Source organism: Microdochium trichocladiopsis (assembly GCF_020744255.1).
Source record: "Microdochium trichocladiopsis strain MPI-CAGE-CH-0230 chromosome Unknown B0I36scaffold_5, whole genome shotgun sequence".
NCBI classification, from domain to species: Eukaryota; Fungi; Ascomycota; class Sordariomycetes; order Xylariales; family Microdochiaceae; genus Microdochium; species Microdochium trichocladiopsis.
The window spans coordinates 2,737,335-2,753,760 of NW_025763548.1; the positions used below are offsets into that span (position 1 = coordinate 2,737,335).

Consider the following 16,426-nt stretch of genomic DNA (forward strand, 5'->3'; position numbering starts at 1 on the left):
AACGATGTCGACACGTATCTCTCTGCCTTTGGTTGTTTCGGAGACGACTATTTGGCTCGTACAAATGATGATCTGCTTCTGCTAGTTTCTTCCATATCTGCCACTGCTGCTACTACCCGTGGAGGAATTATCCTCCGGGATCCGCGCGGAAGTCTGTGTGAGACACGATTCATCACGCCCCAGGTATCTTCGCCCCTGCTGTTTATTTCTTTGATTGTAAATCGTTTGAATGATTCATCCTCCGTTTGTGTTCTTCAGGTTTCGAGGACAAAATGATTCAGCGATGCCAGGCATCCACGCCGAGATGTCAGGATGCTAGCTTCTATAAGAAGAGAGTCTCCTGCCTGCCAGGAGCCAAATGAGCGTCAATGATCATATTGCACCTTTCATCTCTTTCTTCAGGTTATGAGCCTGGTAGTCCCCGTCAAGCCCCCCAAGTCAGCTCAGCCATGGGCTGGTCAGCCACTGGGTGTCTGCGACCTCGAAGCTCGGCCATTCTGTACTTCCTAGTCAATCAACCGGCTTGGTGTCACCACACATCGTGGCAAAGATCGGCGTTTGCCGTGGTGCGTGTTTCTCTGCAATCACAGAATTTGGATCATCTTCCACCATGACACGCTGCTAATGGTGTTGATATTTCAGACTGCTGCTTCCCGCCACCAACAACATGGCATCAAACCCCAGAGTTAGAGAGGCCTGGACGACGCGATCATTCTCTATGATCGTCCCTGGCGCACCTGCTCACTGTCGAGGAGATCAGAAGTCTTCGTCTTGCCCTGGAGAACTTAACTTTGGCACTGTCTTCGCAGTTGGTCACGTCCAGAAGCCAAGTTCTCAAGGGTCGTGGCCTATTGCTGATGCACGACTTTTTCAACCATGGAGCTCCCGTCAATCATGCCGAAGAGTTCCCTCTTCTCCCGGTGCACTTTGCCCTGGAGCTCATCCTGGCACTTCAGGAAATTGCTCTGGGATCGTGGCCAGGAGAACCACCAGAGGCCAGCATAACACGTCGACTCTCAGGCGTCGCCTTTAGCAAGCTGGTTGCTCGTAAACCTGACAACTTCACGCGCCAAGAGGCGCACTACACCTTGCTCCAGAGCCGCATCTTCGCGAACGATGGCCAGTTTGGAATGTCTCTGAGCGTGGTCGATGGCATCTTCAAGGAGATGGACCAAGTCTTTGGCGAAAGAAAACGACTTGACGCAAACCTTGGTGACCTGCGCGAGCTGGGCCCGAGCAAAGGGCTAAGCTCACCTTTGGACGTGAGACCGTGTTTGGGTCGCAACGCTGTCACACCATCTCGAGCTCAGTCTGCTGCTGCACGAGCCCGGCACTGACGACATCCGCGCCAGAGTCATTAAGATCTCTGAGGGCTACCTCGAAGACCATCCTTTCGGTCGCATTGTACTCGATACAGCATATATCACATCAGTTATTCTCGAGCGCGACGAGCGTGTTTCCGTTGGCAAGAGAGCATATGGAAGGCGTGATATATGGGTGGCGAGGACTTTGAAGACATGTTTGGTATAAGCCTGGGAGTCAATGATGCATTGTTGGTCCACATGCTCTTCAGAATGTAGATAGCCGATCCTCCTCTTCACTGTCAGGTGTGGCTCAAAAACCGCAGCTGCTGCTTACGATGATGCTTGCCTGCGCGAACAGAAGTGCTCGCGCAGATAGCGCCGTGCTCAGCACGCTCATTTATATATAGAGAGATATCAGCGATCACCTTTGCGCTTCAGGACTGTGGGATGCACACCGTTCACCTCGCGCGTGTGTACCAATCGGAGGACGGAGATGTTATCAATAGCACGTGGGCTGTCCGTCCCAAGAGCTTCAATCGACTTTCTCCTATTAAATTTGCTTTACCATCAAACGGCAGCGTATGCAGTAAATGCATGAGAAGAACACAGTGAAAACAACCAGTAAATCAATGTTGACAACTCCGATGGACGGGCAAGACGTAGTTAATAGAGCCCCAAGTGACCTTGTGCCAGTATGGAAGTTTGTTGAGATGGGCCTCCAGCCGCACTCGTTAGAAACATCACGACCGACATTATTTGTCTCTTGGTTTCTCTGATGCAATCACACTCTGGCACAACTCCTATCTAGCGCTAACTCGGGGATAGTGGCTCCACAAGACAAGGCATGGGTGCAATCAGCAAAAAGAGTTTCATTATAGCCGATACATGGAGCATGGCGATGACTATATATGTAGGACAGCATATGAATGCTCGAGGTATCATAAAGAAGCAAACACTTCCCATGGCAGCAAATCCCTCACGACGAACAAATCCCGAGATGCCCCATAACCAAGAGAAGAAGGGCGTGCGTGCATTAATCGCTTACGAGGCCCGGGTAACCAGGGGCTGCTGCACGTTGTCCAGGTTTTCTTTTGCAGGAACCATAACCCCCCCTTACGGAAATAGAGAGTCTAGTTGATGGCCTTCTTCTCGTCGGTGTCGACGACGCCGCCGTTGCTCTCGGTGTCCGAGTCGCGCTTCATGTCGGTGAAGTCGGTGTTGAGTACAAACTCCTCGTCGTTGATGTGCTTGAAGGTGAACCAGAAGGCGATGGCCAGGACGAAGCCGATAATCGTGGGCGCGGCAAAGGCCCAGATGAGGTACGGGTCCTGGATGACGTACGAGGTGCCCAGACCGATGGCGGCAGAGACGGCGGTCATGAAGAGGTTGATCGAGGCGACGAGGCCCTTCATGTTCTTGGGCGAGCGCGAGTACGCAATGCCGTACGCCGTCACGTTGACAAAGACCTCGGACATGGCGGTGATGACGATGGGGATGGAGTAGAGCCGGTAGGGCACTGTCGAGAGGGGGTTCTCGCCCTCGGGCAGGATCTCGGCGCAGGTGGTCGCGTTGGTTCCACAGGGGGAAGTCTGGTACACGTAGTATTGAAGGACGGAGAAGGGGATAGAGCCGAAAGTGCCAAGCAGGAAGCCGAAGAACATGCGCGAGATAGGACCCCAGCGGATGCCGCGCTTCCGCAGGAAGGGATAGACCACTTGGTTCATCAGGACAGCCACTGTAACATGAACGTCAGTAAATCTGTCCAAGGATACACTGAGACAGGGGATTATCTGAGTTAGGTTTTACTTACTGAAAACAACAGTGACCGAGTTCAGGTTGTCAAGCAAATCGTTGGGCATGCCATCAGTTTGCATACCGGCACTGAGCGCGTTCGCAGCGGCACCGAGAGCACCATCATTAATGTTCCAGATTGGGAGGAACAAGAAAATACCGCAGGCCTGGAAAGTGCGGCGAACGTCGTTGACGAAATCGTCCTCGTATCCGAAAGTCTTGGTACTTCCGGCCGCGATCAACGCGCTGGGCTTCGCGTGGTCCCAGAAGCCCTTGCGGCCGATCCGCGTCCATCCTCCATTGGCCAAAGCGTCTCCAAGCACCTTGAAGACGTTGCCGAGGTCAGATCCGCCCGGGGGCTGCTTGACCAGGCGAGGGTTGAGGTAGTAGAGCAGAGGGGGCAGCAGAAGGTAGAGGATGGTTGGGATCAAATAGGCAGCCCAGTAGCCTACAAGCTTGGCCAAATAGGTCGTCGCTATACCAGTGCTGTTCCATTTAAACGATTAGACAAAGAATTCCATGCGTTTGTGCGTTGTTGTTGTGGTGGTGGTGGTGGTTTTGGGGGGGGGGGGGGGGGTTGAGTAGAACGGCCAAGACTACAACGTACCAGGCACCAACGTTAATCAGCAGGTAAAACCAGAGCATAACACTGTTGATAGACTCCTCGGGGTCGACAATAACTCGCTCTCCCGTCTTCTCCTCGGTGATAACGTGAGCAACCTTGTGGGGGCTCTGGTCAATGATGGTGGGCGAGATGTTGGGCTTGAACTGAGCAGCACCGATGCTCAGCATGTACAAGGAAAGAGCAAAAGGGCCAATGGCGTTGCCAGACTGCAGGACCGGAGGAATGGACGAGATGATCATAATGATGTGGGCTACACCACAGACGCCAACACCCCAGCAAATCATCTTGAAGCGTCCATACTTGGTATCTGCTAACCAACCAAAGTAGATGGGCAGAGCGTAGGCGAGGAACTTGAATGCTTCTGTCATGGCCGAGGCAGTGACGGAACCCTTGCCCAGGGCGCCGGCGGTGTACGGCGAGCCAGGGGCGGTCGCACCCGTGCCAGGACCATCGAGAGGGAGCGGCGCGCGGATGAAGTTCTTGTAGACCTGGTTGCAGCCATAGTACGAGGCTCTCTCGGCAAACTCGACAGCACACAGGTAGTAGCAGGTCGAAGGCATCTTGCCCGCGATGCGTCGGAGTGTAGACTTCTCCTCCTCGGTGGGCAGCACCAAGCCGTGGTACGTGGCATGGCCATCCTCGGTGGCGTTGGCGACAATCTCAGAGTTGAACTTCTGGTCAAGGGCCTCCTGGTCTACAGATGTCCGCACGGCACCAACCGGTGCCGCCAGCGTGGCGATCTGGGTAGCGTTCTCCGCTGCATAGTTGTATGTATTAGCGTTTCTGCTCGCTCAGTCTAGGTCCGGGCCACTCTTGAGAGACGCCACAAAGGAGGAAGTAGCCACATACCCATGATGAGTGCTGCAGAGGCGAGGTCAGGACTCGTATGCGTACTGAGGTGGTAGCAAACGAAAGTCTGGAGAACTGGCCAGAGGACAAGCTACGAGGGAACGCCGCTGGGGGGATCGCCTCAAATATGAAAATTCCGGACGACACTTGACGAGCTTGTGAGCACCGGCCTGCCAGACTGCAACACCGCCAAGCTCCTCTGGTGGCAACCGAGGGATGGGCTACAACTTTGCACACCCGATCCCACGTCCGTCCCATGCTAGGGGCCAATCACCACCATGTCGTGAGGTTGCGTGCCTATCATGCAAGGGTATCGCTCCGCACCTGTCCGTCCAGACCCATGCAGGGCCGGGGGGTTACTTGCATCGACCACGGAATGGGCAGTTCTTCTTCATCTTCGTCTTCTTCAGCTGGCCGCTGACATGGTCGCGGTGTAAGTGTTCCCTAGGTGTGGCTCGCAAGCCAGAATAAAAGGCTATTCCACCACACACCATCACGAATCAGATGCAAACCTCACCTTGAGTATCGTTCACATATCCGAGAGTCGAACATAGAGACCATCATCACCAGGGTCATGTCTATGACATCTCGTGGCAGAAGGTACAAAGGACTCACAAAGCAGGACCGGGGAGTTTCGCGTGCCGGATCTCTGGACGTCGAAATTGTCAGCGCCACAAGCGCGAGGGCGCTCTATGAGGCAGGTCGTTTACACGGTGGCGCTATTCCTTGCCCGCTGCCAAGGCCGCCCGCCGGCCGTGGATGCCCCAAGGGCGACCGAGGATCGAATTATGCAGAGCCCTCGTGTGTCCCTCTTGGCTCTGTGGAACGGTTCCAGAAATAATCTGGGGCAATCAGCAGGGGTCTGTGCATCTTGAAGCGCGTTTTTATGTACAACCACCACCAGTGTCTCTCTCTCATCGTTGACCGGCCGGCGCTAATCCTAGAAAGGACAGAAAGCCTGAAGTGGTGCGCCTCCAAAGGCCGAGTTGAACCCCCTGTCCGTGAGGGGAGGCTGCTCGAAAAGACCCGACGAGACCCTTTTCCCTTTGTTGACCATCGGACCGTTCCCCGGTATCAGTATCATGCTGACGCCGACACCAAGATGCTTAAAGTTGTGGGCCACTTCGACCCTGGGCCATCTCCGTGCTCTCCTGGTGCTATTAGCAGTGACAAAAAAAAAGTGTGACCCAGATCCAGAGGCGTCACGATGCCGTGGATTAAGAGGCCGGGCAACCTCGAAAAGCCTCCAGGTCGCATCTGACGGATGGCATTTTCTGGGGGCAGCGCTACCTATCCGCTGTGCGCAAAAATTGGCTTCCGCTGCCTAGAAAGCTTGGAGCGCTTGGGTCTTCTCGGCGCTGGGGTTGCCGTCTTGGTGTTCTTGGCTCTGATAGTCGGTGGCGGAAGCCAAGGGGGCCACCTCGCCAAGCATGTTGATACCACCCACCCCTGCGATGTCGCCAGATTGCATGATGGGCAACACCACCCAGTTCGAACCACCAAAACCACCCGCTGGCTCAATTTTCCCCAATCAGGAGAGGCAGGTTGTATCACCGGGGGGTTGTCAGGGGTAGCAGAGGAAGGTGTCTGCGAGAGAGGCGAGACACCTGCTCGACAGGCGTTTGTCACTCGCCACAGGCGGCAGACAAGAGCTCTAATGGGGGACAAGAGGACGGGGGCCTGTTGTTCTGGGAGGTATCGTGAAGAGGTTGGCAGTCTTGCCATAGGGTTGAGAGCAGAGGTTGGAGATAAGCATTGTGGGACCATTTCCAACCACCATGATATGATGGCACCCAGAGCTAGTGCGTGCTAGCCGGGCATGGACGAATTGGGTATGCCGCATCTCTCCTGGATCAATAGGCATCTGGGTTCCCCTTGCTGGTAGGCGCTGGGCCGGGTGCCACAAAACTCCTTAAGGGAAAACTTCCGGGAACAAGATGAACGGCGTGGTAGAATTAAGCCTTGTCCCTGCTGGACAACCTCTCCCTGAGAGGAAGCATACAATTTGACTACGACTGGTGTCTAGACCACGGAGCACAAGCGAGGTTCTCGCCGGACACTTTGGGTCACAGACCAAACATTGTGCGGCGCCGTCTGGGCGCCTGTCACAAGCTTTTCGGGTGTGGCTCTGATAGGCTATTTCTTTGCGGGTGCTTCAACGCCAAGCTCCCAACCCTCGACGTGGAGTGGAAGTCACCAGCAAGCCGCAATGAGTGGCGGACACGAAATCGGAGCCGGCGACCGAGCCTGTCGCGATTCCTTCCATTGCAGCCCAGGATCCACAAGAGATTAGAGCCAGAGACCGGCCAGGGCAGCTCAAGCAAGTACAAACGCCTCTGGCACAGCAGCAGCGACACGAGAAGTATCGCGGGCGAGACCTGGAAGTCCCGGGTCAAAGAGGGCTGGCGGCCAACCCCTGCTGGAAATGAGCTGAGGGAAACAAAGACACGAGATTGGCCACGCCGCTACGTTGCGTCGACGGCGATTGCCAGCATGATCATGAGATGCCACGGGGATGCATCGTGCTGATGCAGTTGCCCGGTTCAGTCAATGGCAAGACTGGTTTTCCGAGAGGCAGGGGTTGCTTATCTTGGCGACATGTCAGCGCGCGCGGGGGTCCAGGCGAGAGGGTCCGGGGCAACAGGCACTAAGCTCCATGGCCTTATCTTGGCGACGACCAAGAAGGGAGGCGACTCGGACGATCCCAGGTTGGGGTTGGGCATGGGGTGCAGCTCTAGGTCTAGGCTGGGTGAGCATCGAAGCGTGGTGGAAGCTTTCCAAGGAACCGGGGCCTGGCCACGGGCTTTGCCTCGAGATAGTTGGCCATGGTCCGAACCAATCCCCTCAACGGAAGGGCCGATAACTCTTGGGCCGCAACTGGCCGTGCCTGGTGGATGTCCTCGGAGCAGCAGGTAAGGAATCACTCTCGTCCGGGCTGGGCCGGGCTCACCGGCACCTGAAACTCTCAAGTCTGTCTCTACCGACAACTCGTCGCCCTGTTTTATTCGCCCGTTCGTACTTTGTCAGGTGTGTTGGATACTACCCGGCCTCACGTCAGCAGATCCGATTGGTGCTGCTCCATGGCAGACTGGGCCTCTCGTGGCAAAGTTGTCGTTGTTATCCAGCGCTTTCCTCAGGAGGTGACAATCTTTGCCAAGGAAGGAGATGGCTTGGCCCAGGAGACACGAGGATCGGGCGGCCGATGGTGATCTTGCCATCATGTCAGCGCCTACGTGAGCAGCCATGTTCGAGAACATTGACCAGAATGGAAAGGGGGGAGCCGGGGGGGGGGGCGGGTGTGCTATTCACCCTTTGGTCCTTGTGCAGCAACGCTTCTGGCCAGGAGCATTGTGTGATATGCTTGCTGTACCGAGCTTCCACGATATCCAACCTATGGCAGAGGCTTGGATGGGGAGGAGCTTCTCCCATCCAGCACATTCCACATCGACCCTTCGTTCTTGTATTTCAGTGGCACTTGCACACAGAAGTCGTCGAAACGACGACAGCTGGTCTCAGATCTCGCTCATTGCATGGCCTGCCACATTTTAAAAAAGCTCAGCAATGCTGAAAGATCGTAATGTTTCTTCGGGAACGGCAAATTCCGGGTTCTCATTGTTCCCACTTGAGATTGGCAAGTACTGTTGGAAATCTTCAGACAACCTTGCATCCTTGACATGACCCGAACACAACTGTAATAGACAATTTGTTTCTTTAAGGGTCTTGCTCAACGTTCTCTACTCAATAACCGAACCATATCATCCCTCAGAAACAGATGTTCGCCGGGAATCCGATCCCACTGGGTCCGTGGTAAAATGTGCTTTCTGAACCATGACCTGCGTAGCCAGCAGATCCAGCGTCCATCAATGGACCATACTTCTTGACCTTTACTATGCCTCGACATGCAAGCCTACCAGAGACAATTGCGTCTGCTCAACGAAAGTGGCTCTGTGCAGCCTCATCATACTCTCCGCCCGCTCACCCTCCGATGCAGCCACCTATGTCGTTACAACACGAGCCTTCGCATATTTCTGGGCGAGTTTCTTAGTAACCATATTTTCGGGTTAAGACCTAAGCATCCCAACCACATTGGTAGGATACATGTTCTCCTCAATGACTGTTGCGATATCGATCAATGGCCGGATCTCGGACACAAGAGCGATGGAAAACATCTGTGAACATGCACGTACTCGGTCTTCATCAAATCGTACCGGCTCAATCACATTCGCAGCCCAGAGCTCCTTTGGAGCGGCGATGGGTGTGATGTGTTATAGGTTGCTGCGTCTGCAATGTCGCTTGATCTCATACAGTGTGATAGAGATTGGGTTTGCTTTCCTACATTGGTCATCCTTACTTGGCGCATGAACAGCAATATTCCGAGGCGGCTGGGGTGCCGAGGCACAGACAGACAGAACCGCTCGCTCACCTCAACCAGCCAGCCAAATCTACACCACGAGCTCAATCCACGAACACCGCAGCGTGTTCACGACCATGTGAAAAAAAAAGAAAGCCTCACACGCGGAATCCATTCCACACAAAGACGGTGTCGGGCCTTGCTATCAAGACATGGTACCAGAGGAGACGAGACGAGCCAAAAAAGAGGTCACGCGAAACCACAACGCCAGAGCTTCTTCGCGCACGTGTAGTTGCCAGACAGCCACGACTGATCTCTTTCTCTCTCTCTCTCTCCTGTTCCGTTCCAAAAACCAACTCCGCCGAACGCCCCTGTCTGGAACTTACCGTGATGTTTCCCATGATATCAAGGAGGGAGAGAGTGGACGAGTCGCAGCTACCCCAGGCACGAAGGGGATATTCAGGACAACTTTGCTGTTACTACACACTTGTGACAAAAAAGCCGAGTACGTGTCCAGGTTGCAGTATCGCTAGGTCGCGGAAAGGGGTTCCAATATGCACCGTGGCAGATTGTGTAAGCAAACCCATAGGGAGCGCGGCATAAAGGTTCGCGTGGTGTTGCATTGTAGACACGAATTGTACCAAGCCTCACTGTATCAGCCAGGCACTTGGAACCACGGCTGGGCCCCGGCTCGTCTTCTTTCGGTAGGTTCAGTGCCTCATTTGTAAATGTTTTTCAACGTCTAACGATGGTATAGGGGGTATCTCGGGCCTCCCGCAAAACATGTTCCAGACACGCTCAAGGACCCTCCATGCTTGTAAAGCAATGACGCCCAGATGCCGCAGATCCGTGATTCCTGATGCAGAAAGCATAAGCCAGATATCTGGCCATGCGTTATCCTCCTCATGACTCTCTAATCACCCGTCTCTGACCAGACCGACAGTTCATTCGGCCAGCTTCTCAAAGATTTTCCTCAGACCCCTTACTCCGAATAGCACATTCTCGTCAGGGCCTTCGCCCGGAATGAACCGAGCATGGGCAAAGTCGATAAGCCGAACCGAGTAGATTCGGGGGAATGTGCTCAGATCTTCATCCTCGTCATCGTCATCGTAATCTTGGTCTGCTGCGGCAGTCTCGTCTTTGTCCATGCTGATGCCACTGTCGATCCTAATATTGGAGCACGCGGCCCGTTCGGATCTCCTTTCCGCCACGGTCCCAGCCTTTGCCTCGGCAATTGCTTCGCGCAGGGCCTGGCCATCACCTTCGAAGACAAACAATAGGCTGGCAGAGTACATGCGCGACTCTTCACGCTCGAGAACCTCCTGGATGCGCCGCAGGTCTTCAGCAAAGAGACCGGCAACAGTCTTTCCGAGGTCCTCGTCGATGCCAGCGTCCTTGTTGAAGATGAAGGACCCAATCTTTTCATGAATGTTGTCGTCGTTGACATCAAGCCGGCCCCAGTCCTTGTCGTAGATGCGATAGTCTGCGCGATCCAGCTCCTTCGGGTCAGATGAGCCCTTCCACGTCCGCATGCCGGCAACGCGGAAACCATGGTGTTTGTGTGTAGTCTCCTGCGCGATCTTGTCGAATCTGTCCTTTTTCGCCTGGGGGGCATCGTCAGCCCACAGGCGCAGGCCTAGCTTGGCGTCCATGATATTGGGATGTTTGTAGCCGAATGATGCATTCTCAAGCACAACCGCGCGATCCGTGTCGATCTTCCGCGTCTTTCCCTCCTTGGGTTTCCATTCCTCATTGTCCTCTGGCGCAGTCTTGGGCGCGTCCTCCGCCTTCGGCGCTGTTTGCGCCGGGAGATCTGTGGGAGGCGGATAGTAAGCTGCCCGGTTGTCGAGGTGCAGATGCGATTGTATCTCGTGCTTGATCGCCTGTGGTATGTCGGCATGCTCGACCAGTTCGGGGATCTGTGCGTGAATATGCGCTTCGCTCGTGTTCTCGTTGAGGATCAGGGTGCCGATATAGAGGGGCATAATCTCGGCAAAGTCTGGATGTTTCGCATGCGCCACCTCGTAGAAGTCGACCTCGGCCTTGGTGCATGGTTTGATAAACAGTTCACCGTCGGCGTCGCACATGGTTCCAGCACTACGTAGGATGACGGCCATGGTTAGCGCAAGATACGAGCCCGGCGGCTTCTAAGAGAGCGGCCCCTTTGGTGCGATGACTCACTGGCCCGCGACGGCAAAGTTGTACTCGACGAGATCATCCTGCTTGGGAAGCTCACGATCCTTTGCCGAAAGCGACCGCCCATTGGCGTCGCGCGTATTGGACATCATGTTGGCGGCTGTGGTTGTTGTGCGATCGAGAAGGAGCGGGAAGAGACCGCTTGGGCGGCTCGGATGTGGTGGAGGGGCTGATGGTGGGCTGAAGTGCCAATACCCGACCCTCGGATTGCGACAACAACGGCCGGGATGAGGGATGAGAAATGAGGGAGCACCGCCTGGCGTCGTTGGAAGGCAGCGATGATGCCCGGGCGATTCAGAGCCACCTGAGAAGCAGAAGTAGCGCAGCGGGCGCGGACCAAGAGGTCAAGAAGGCTGGTTGACGGTGCTTTGACCTTTTTCTTGCGGAGGAGCGAGGACGGCGGCAGCGGCAACGGCAGCGCGGGAGCAGGACGAAGGAGGGGGGCGGGCCCCTGACGCAAGAGGGGAGCGCAGCGCAGCGCAGCAAGGCGGCCGAGCTGGAGGCGGACCCTGGAAGCGCGACGTCAATCGGCAGGGCGGAGCAGGCAGTGGTGTCTGTGCCAGACGGTTGGCGTCAAGGCTTGCGCTGGTTGGCTTCAGGGGTACGTGCTGGAGCCGGGCTGGAATCAAGATCGGGAGCGGCGGCAGCGCTAAGAGGTGCCTGGTGGCGAAAGGCGATGGCAGCACGCAGGCGCAAACCTTGGAAGGGCCCTGGATCCTGGCGGGCGATTGGCCGGCCGGGGGTGGCTGTTCGCTACACGACGCCCACTGCGGACTTGGAAGTAAGCTGATGATGTCGGGAGCGGTGAGCTGGCAGGCAGAGGTCACATGAGGAGACAAACAGCGAGGTGAGTCTCTTTAAGGGCCATGAGCGGTCGAGGAGATGCGTCAGGGGGGAGTTGGATTGACCCAGGGAACGGCCGGTTTATATTAGGGACACTGAGTAAGTGGTGGTGGTGGTTGGGGGTCCCCCCCGAGGCGCAGCTCGTCATCGCCATTATGTCGTTTGTCGTTTGTCGTGGTGGTTGATTGTCAGGCCAGGCTGACCCTCAATAGTGAGGCATAGCATGGCATGCCATGCGCCGCAGTTGGTTGGGCTAGTCCTGCCCGTGGCGCCTGCCGCTGCTGATGCCCATGCGCAGGTGCTCATGCGGCAATACACGACGCTTGCCGCCTGTCAAAATGCCGTGTGCCGCCCATCCCATGCGTGTGCATGATTGAATGGGGGCCTGCAGCTTGCTGCGCCGCCTTCCACGCGCGCCGCCCACCTTAATACCAACCGTGGAAAGTCTTAACAGCCGCAGCTCCGGCCCTATTATTGCTGATTGCATCGACACAGCCTTGGGAGGCATTCTCGCAATCCTCGCAGTCCTGCTCCACTTCTCCCAACGGGCGACCCGGCTGCCTCCCAGATTCCTGGTTCGGCAACAACGGGGTTATCCAAGCGACGAGAGACACAGAACACGTTCACTCCCCGTGGTCCAAAACGAATGACGGCAGTCATCCCAGGGTAGAGTTCGACTCGATCGCTAGGACGGGACTTCAAGAGGGGGATAAAGATTGTCATGGCAGTATGACCTCTAATATGGAGAGAGGGGGGGCTTTTGGAGGGAGGCGCCATGCCGCTCCACAGTAACCTTCCATCATTCCTTCGAGAAACATCGAGACGTCCTCTGTCAATGCCTTGCATCGTGCATCTTTTCCAAGTCACAGCTCCTGCCCTCGCCTTCATCTCGTCTCGTCGCCTTTGTTGTTGTCCCAACCCTCCTCGGTCCTGCTGTCCTCAGACGAAATCGAAACGGACTGGCTCTCCAGATCAACACACTCGCTCATGACGCGGACCTCCTTGCCCACCATGATGGCCATTTCCCCCACATGACCACCCCGGACCTGCCCAACGTAGGGCTCGTCGCCCCCAGGCCTCTCGCCCAAGTCGCTCACCAGTATCCGCTCGTCGCTGGCCCAGGCAGCTGCAGACACGGTCGGCGCTTGTCGCGTGTCATTGCATCCTCTGGCCGGGCCACTGCCACCGCGATGGCTCGCACTGCGTGACGGCAGCGTGGAGAATCTGCCCACGGTCGACACCAGGCCATGATCCTGGATTGGCACATTGTTGTTGCGGATGCTCATCAGATAGCCCCTGCGTGCTGCGGCCCCAGCTCCTCCTCCTCCCACCACCCGGTCGTGGTGAACGGAACGGCCTCCAGAGTGACTGAACAACACACTCATGCCGGCTCTGCTGGCCAGCTTGCGCAGCATGGGCTGGATCACTGGCAGGTTCGAAACCACAATCGACACAAATATCTCCCGGCACCCCCATTGGCTTGCGTAGAGCGATCCCTCGGGCCCTGCCGTCAGGACCAGCACCGCACGCACCGTCGCAGCCGCAATGACGAAGACGGCACCGCCAAACAGAAGCATCAGTGTCAGCTTCCTGCGCAGCGAGATGTTCACATGCCACAAGAGCTGCACAACGTGTCAGCGTATGCACCGCGATGATCTCAAGGACCAGCAAGATGGGGTCACAAGGGCAGCTCACCGGCAAGGGAATCGAGAGCAAGTGCAAGTCTGTCAAGACGTTGAAGATGTAGACCATGAGCACGTTGAGTCTCGAGTTGGTCGGCTGGCAAAGGGGGCCAGGATCAGGCTTGATCTGCCAGTTGTGGCGGAAGGGCTGGCAACCAAGCAAGACGGCCAGGGTGACAACAACGTAGCTCACTCCAATGGCCACATAAGCAATCTTGACCTGCATGCCAAGGTTGCTAAGGCGTGTGCTGTGCGAGATGATCGTCAGTACGCACCAAGGCAAGAAGACACTTTCCGATATGAACTCTCTGGCATTCGCCCTGGTCGGTCGCAAAGACTTACAACAAGCGAGCATAGAAAGCAGTGATGCAAAGCTTGATCAGCCACAGCTCCAAGGCATACACAGACCATCCGACCACCTGGATCTTCGAGCCCATGATGCGAATGAATGCTTCCTCTGAGTTCAGGTCTAGGGTCTCGCGTTGCTCATCTGTCATGAAGCCATTGCTAAGCCCGTGGTACTTTTGGCCTACTGCATAGGCAAAGAAGGTAAGCACAGCGCATAGAACCTGAGACACCCGGACATTAGCTCGTTCCTCTTAGACTGCGAGTGAAGAACGCAAGGAGTGCAGGCGCTGCAAGTAGTTGGACCAGGGTCTCCCCACGGCTCGTACACTTACACCCGATACAGGCATGAGATGGTCATCGAGCTGATAGCCTCGGAAGCCGACTTGATGCCATCGGTATGCTGAACGAACAACGATGATGAAAATGGCAATGCCGAGGAGCACAAAAGACTCGACGCACGACATGGTTCGTCTCTTGGACGGGCGGCAGCGGCTGAATTCGGGCAGTTGTGACCGGTTGTCGGGAGGTTGACGCGGCTTGTTTTGGGACAGTCCACTCGGGGCCTCGCTTGCAAGCTGATCAGGCCGTGTCTCGGGACCGAAGAACGACAATCCTTTTTAAAGGATCCTGTGACGCTCTTGTAGACCGGGGCAATGCAGGAGGAACCGGGCTGTATCCCTTCTGCCAAGGAGCAAACTCATCTTGCGCACGGGCATGATGTCTTGCAGGGTGCGAGCACGATTCCAAGAAGACCAGCACGGTGGTCGCCCTCGTCTGCTCACATCATTCAAGCTGGAAGTACGCCAGAGTTCACTTGCTGGCTAAAGCGTCCTTTTCGTCGCAGCAGGAGCTGAACCATGCGACGGCAGCACGGGTGATGTTGAAGCGTCTGAGACTCCCTTGCTAGACTGATTTGGCAAGCGGAGTTGGAGTTGATGAATATTTGATGGTTGGCTAGAGCCTCCCAATGCCGCTTGCGAAGTTGGTTCCAGAAAGTCATGAGGCCTCGGGCGGAGGAGACGATATATCCCGTTTCGTCCACCCACCGGGCACAGAAAGTGAGCCTCTCACTGAGTGACTGGCCTGTGATTTGAGGTCCCTTGTTGCCCTTTTCAGAGTCCTGCACCGTTCGAGCCTCGCTATTTCCGTCTACTACAGCAACTTCTCGTATATCGCACCCTGGACTTCCATACCACTCCAACAACAATACGCAAAAGATACGTGGCGATCGCGAGTACAAGGCAGTCAGGCTTTGACCAAGGCGCGGTTGTCACGTCTTTATGTCTCACGTCGGACGCTCACGCACACATTGCTTCATCAAGGATTTGTGGTTGAGTTGTTTCGCCATTGTGTAGCATAAACATCACCGGCAGACAAGCAGCATGCGAGGGGCACAGGATGTCATCCAAGTGCCCCGTGCTCAGCATGTCGGCAACCTCGTCCCGCTGACAAAAATTCCAAGAAATGACATGAGCCGGGCTCGCCGGGGGGTATTTGCACAAGCAAGCAAGCAAGCAAGCAAGCAAGAAAGCACGAAAGCAAGCGACCTGAGAAATGCTGAGGATAGGGGAGGAAGCAAACGATTTCGAGCACACCGGACGCCACGCAGCTCTGAAACCGCAAGCAATTCATGTACAATAAGCCACACCAGATCGATCACATCGCCAGCTTTGACCTCTACAAAATATGCCCACAAGAGATCATGCCGTGGATGTAGAGAGACAAGGTTCCCTGCCCATAGCAAAGCTACGTGCAAGAACCCAAATGAGCGTTCATTCTCAAGTGCCAGAACCACCCAGAAACGCAAAGCCGTCGTTACAACTCCTCAAGACGGCAAAGTTTCTGACCACGTGCTCGAGGCAGAAGTGCGGGTCACATGGAGCAGTTACTCCGACCCTCGCCAACCACGCAGCCCTTTGCCCGTGCTCCGTCGTCACTCTCATGCGGGACCGTACTCGGTCCATGCTCTCGATCTCATACTATGGTTGTGGCTGCCACAGACTTGTCAATGACACTGTCGCAAGTAGGCATAAAGCTCTCGACCGGGTCACCTATGTTGTCCCAGTGAGCCTGGGGCACTGTGTCACGTCCGTGATACCACTAGCGATATTATTCCCCTTTGTCCGACGACGGTAGGGCATTGCGAGACGAATCTCACCCAAATAAAGCCGCCGGCACGTGCCTCGAGCATCTTTGTATCAGATGATACTCGCACTGAGTTTGGCCAATGCGGTCCAAGAGTCTGCATTTCTGTCCGACAATAAGGGAAAGCTGTACTTAAGAGGGACACTTTGGGCTGTGACGAACTCCTTTCGCTGTTTGTGCTCAACAGGACTCTGAATGAGTGAAGTAAGTACCTATGTATTGAAAATGTAGAGCTCGCAAAGTCAACCATTCTTGTCGAGGACCAGGCTGGCTGGCTGAACCATGGCTGCCG

At 55.6% G+C, this 16,426-nt stretch overlaps 5 protein-coding genes across 5 annotated transcripts; 2 read left to right on the top strand and 3 right to left on the bottom strand.

Annotated features, from left to right (window-relative positions):
• Positions 1–667: 667 nt before the first annotated feature.
• Positions 668–1,337, top strand: B0I36DRAFT_349505 (uncharacterized protein; the record flags this gene model as incomplete). The annotated part of the gene is made up of 2 exons (XM_046156805.1): positions 668–685; positions 753–1,337. The coding sequence occupies 2 exons, from the start codon at positions 668–670 to the stop codon at positions 1,335–1,337; spliced, it is 603 nt and encodes a 200-aa protein (XP_046013107.1).
• Positions 1,338–2,257: 920 nt separating this feature from the next.
• B0I36DRAFT_122796 (uncharacterized protein) lies at positions 2,258–4,771 on the bottom strand. Its single transcript, XM_046148063.1, has 4 exons — positions 4,570–4,771; positions 3,703–4,477; positions 3,115–3,581; positions 2,258–3,039 (listed from the first exon to the last, which is right to left on the bottom strand). The coding sequence occupies exons 1-4, from the start codon at positions 4,571–4,573 to the stop codon at positions 2,435–2,437; spliced, it is 1,851 nt and encodes a 616-aa protein (XP_046013108.1). The 5' UTR covers positions 4,574–4,771; the 3' UTR covers positions 2,258–2,434.
• A 4,985-nt stretch (positions 4,772–9,756) lies between these two features.
• Positions 9,757–11,538, bottom strand: B0I36DRAFT_122820 (uncharacterized protein). Its single transcript, XM_046148064.1, has 2 exons — positions 11,102–11,538; positions 9,757–11,017 (listed from the first exon to the last, which is right to left on the bottom strand). Exons 1-2 carry the CDS (start codon positions 11,206–11,208, stop codon positions 9,865–9,867), a joined length of 1,260 nt encoding a protein of 419 aa, XP_046013109.1. The 5' UTR covers positions 11,209–11,538; the 3' UTR covers positions 9,757–9,864.
• Positions 11,539–12,451: 913 nt separating this feature from the next.
• On the bottom strand, positions 12,452–14,453 carry B0I36DRAFT_409779 (uncharacterized protein; the record flags this gene model as incomplete). The annotated part of the gene is made up of 5 exons (XM_046161899.1): positions 12,452–13,212; positions 13,294–13,581; positions 13,655–13,889; positions 13,984–14,210; positions 14,322–14,453. The coding sequence occupies 5 exons, from the start codon at positions 14,451–14,453 to the stop codon at positions 12,844–12,846; spliced, it is 1,251 nt and encodes a 416-aa protein (XP_046013110.1). The 3' UTR covers positions 12,452–12,843.
• Positions 14,454–15,107: 654 nt separating this feature from the next.
• On the top strand, positions 15,108–16,036 carry B0I36DRAFT_122844 (uncharacterized protein). The gene has a single exon (XM_046148065.1). The coding sequence runs from the start codon at positions 15,372–15,374 to the stop codon at positions 15,999–16,001; it is 630 nt and encodes a 209-aa protein (XP_046013111.1). The 5' UTR covers positions 15,108–15,371; the 3' UTR covers positions 16,002–16,036.
• The last annotated feature ends 390 nt before the right edge of the window (positions 16,037–16,426 follow it).

What these genes read in the sequence shown, in the direction of transcription:
- B0I36DRAFT_122796 (XM_046148063.1), bottom strand. An exon ending in CTGATTAACGTTGGTGCCTG is followed by an intron (nt 3,582 to 3,702) that starts GTACGTTGTAGT and finishes TAAATGGAACAG; the next exon opens with CACTGGTATAGCGACGACCT. An exon ending in CTCGGTCACTGTTGTTTTCA is followed by an intron (nt 3,040 to 3,114) that starts GTAAGTAAAACC and finishes TTCATGTTACAG; the next exon opens with TGGCTGTCCTGATGAACCAA.
- B0I36DRAFT_122820 (XM_046148064.1), bottom strand. Translation starts at nt 11,208, where the DNA reads ATGATGTCCAATACGCGCGACGCCAATGGGCGGTCGCTTTCGGCAAAG. An exon ending in AACTTTGCCGTCGCGGGCCA is followed by an intron (nt 11,018 to 11,101) that starts GTGAGTCATCGC and finishes CATCCTACGTAG; the next exon opens with TGCTGGAACCATGTGCGACG.
- B0I36DRAFT_122844 (XM_046148065.1), top strand. Translation starts at nt 15,372, where the DNA reads ATGCGAGGGGCACAGGATGTCATCCAAGTGCCCCGTGCTCAGCATGTC.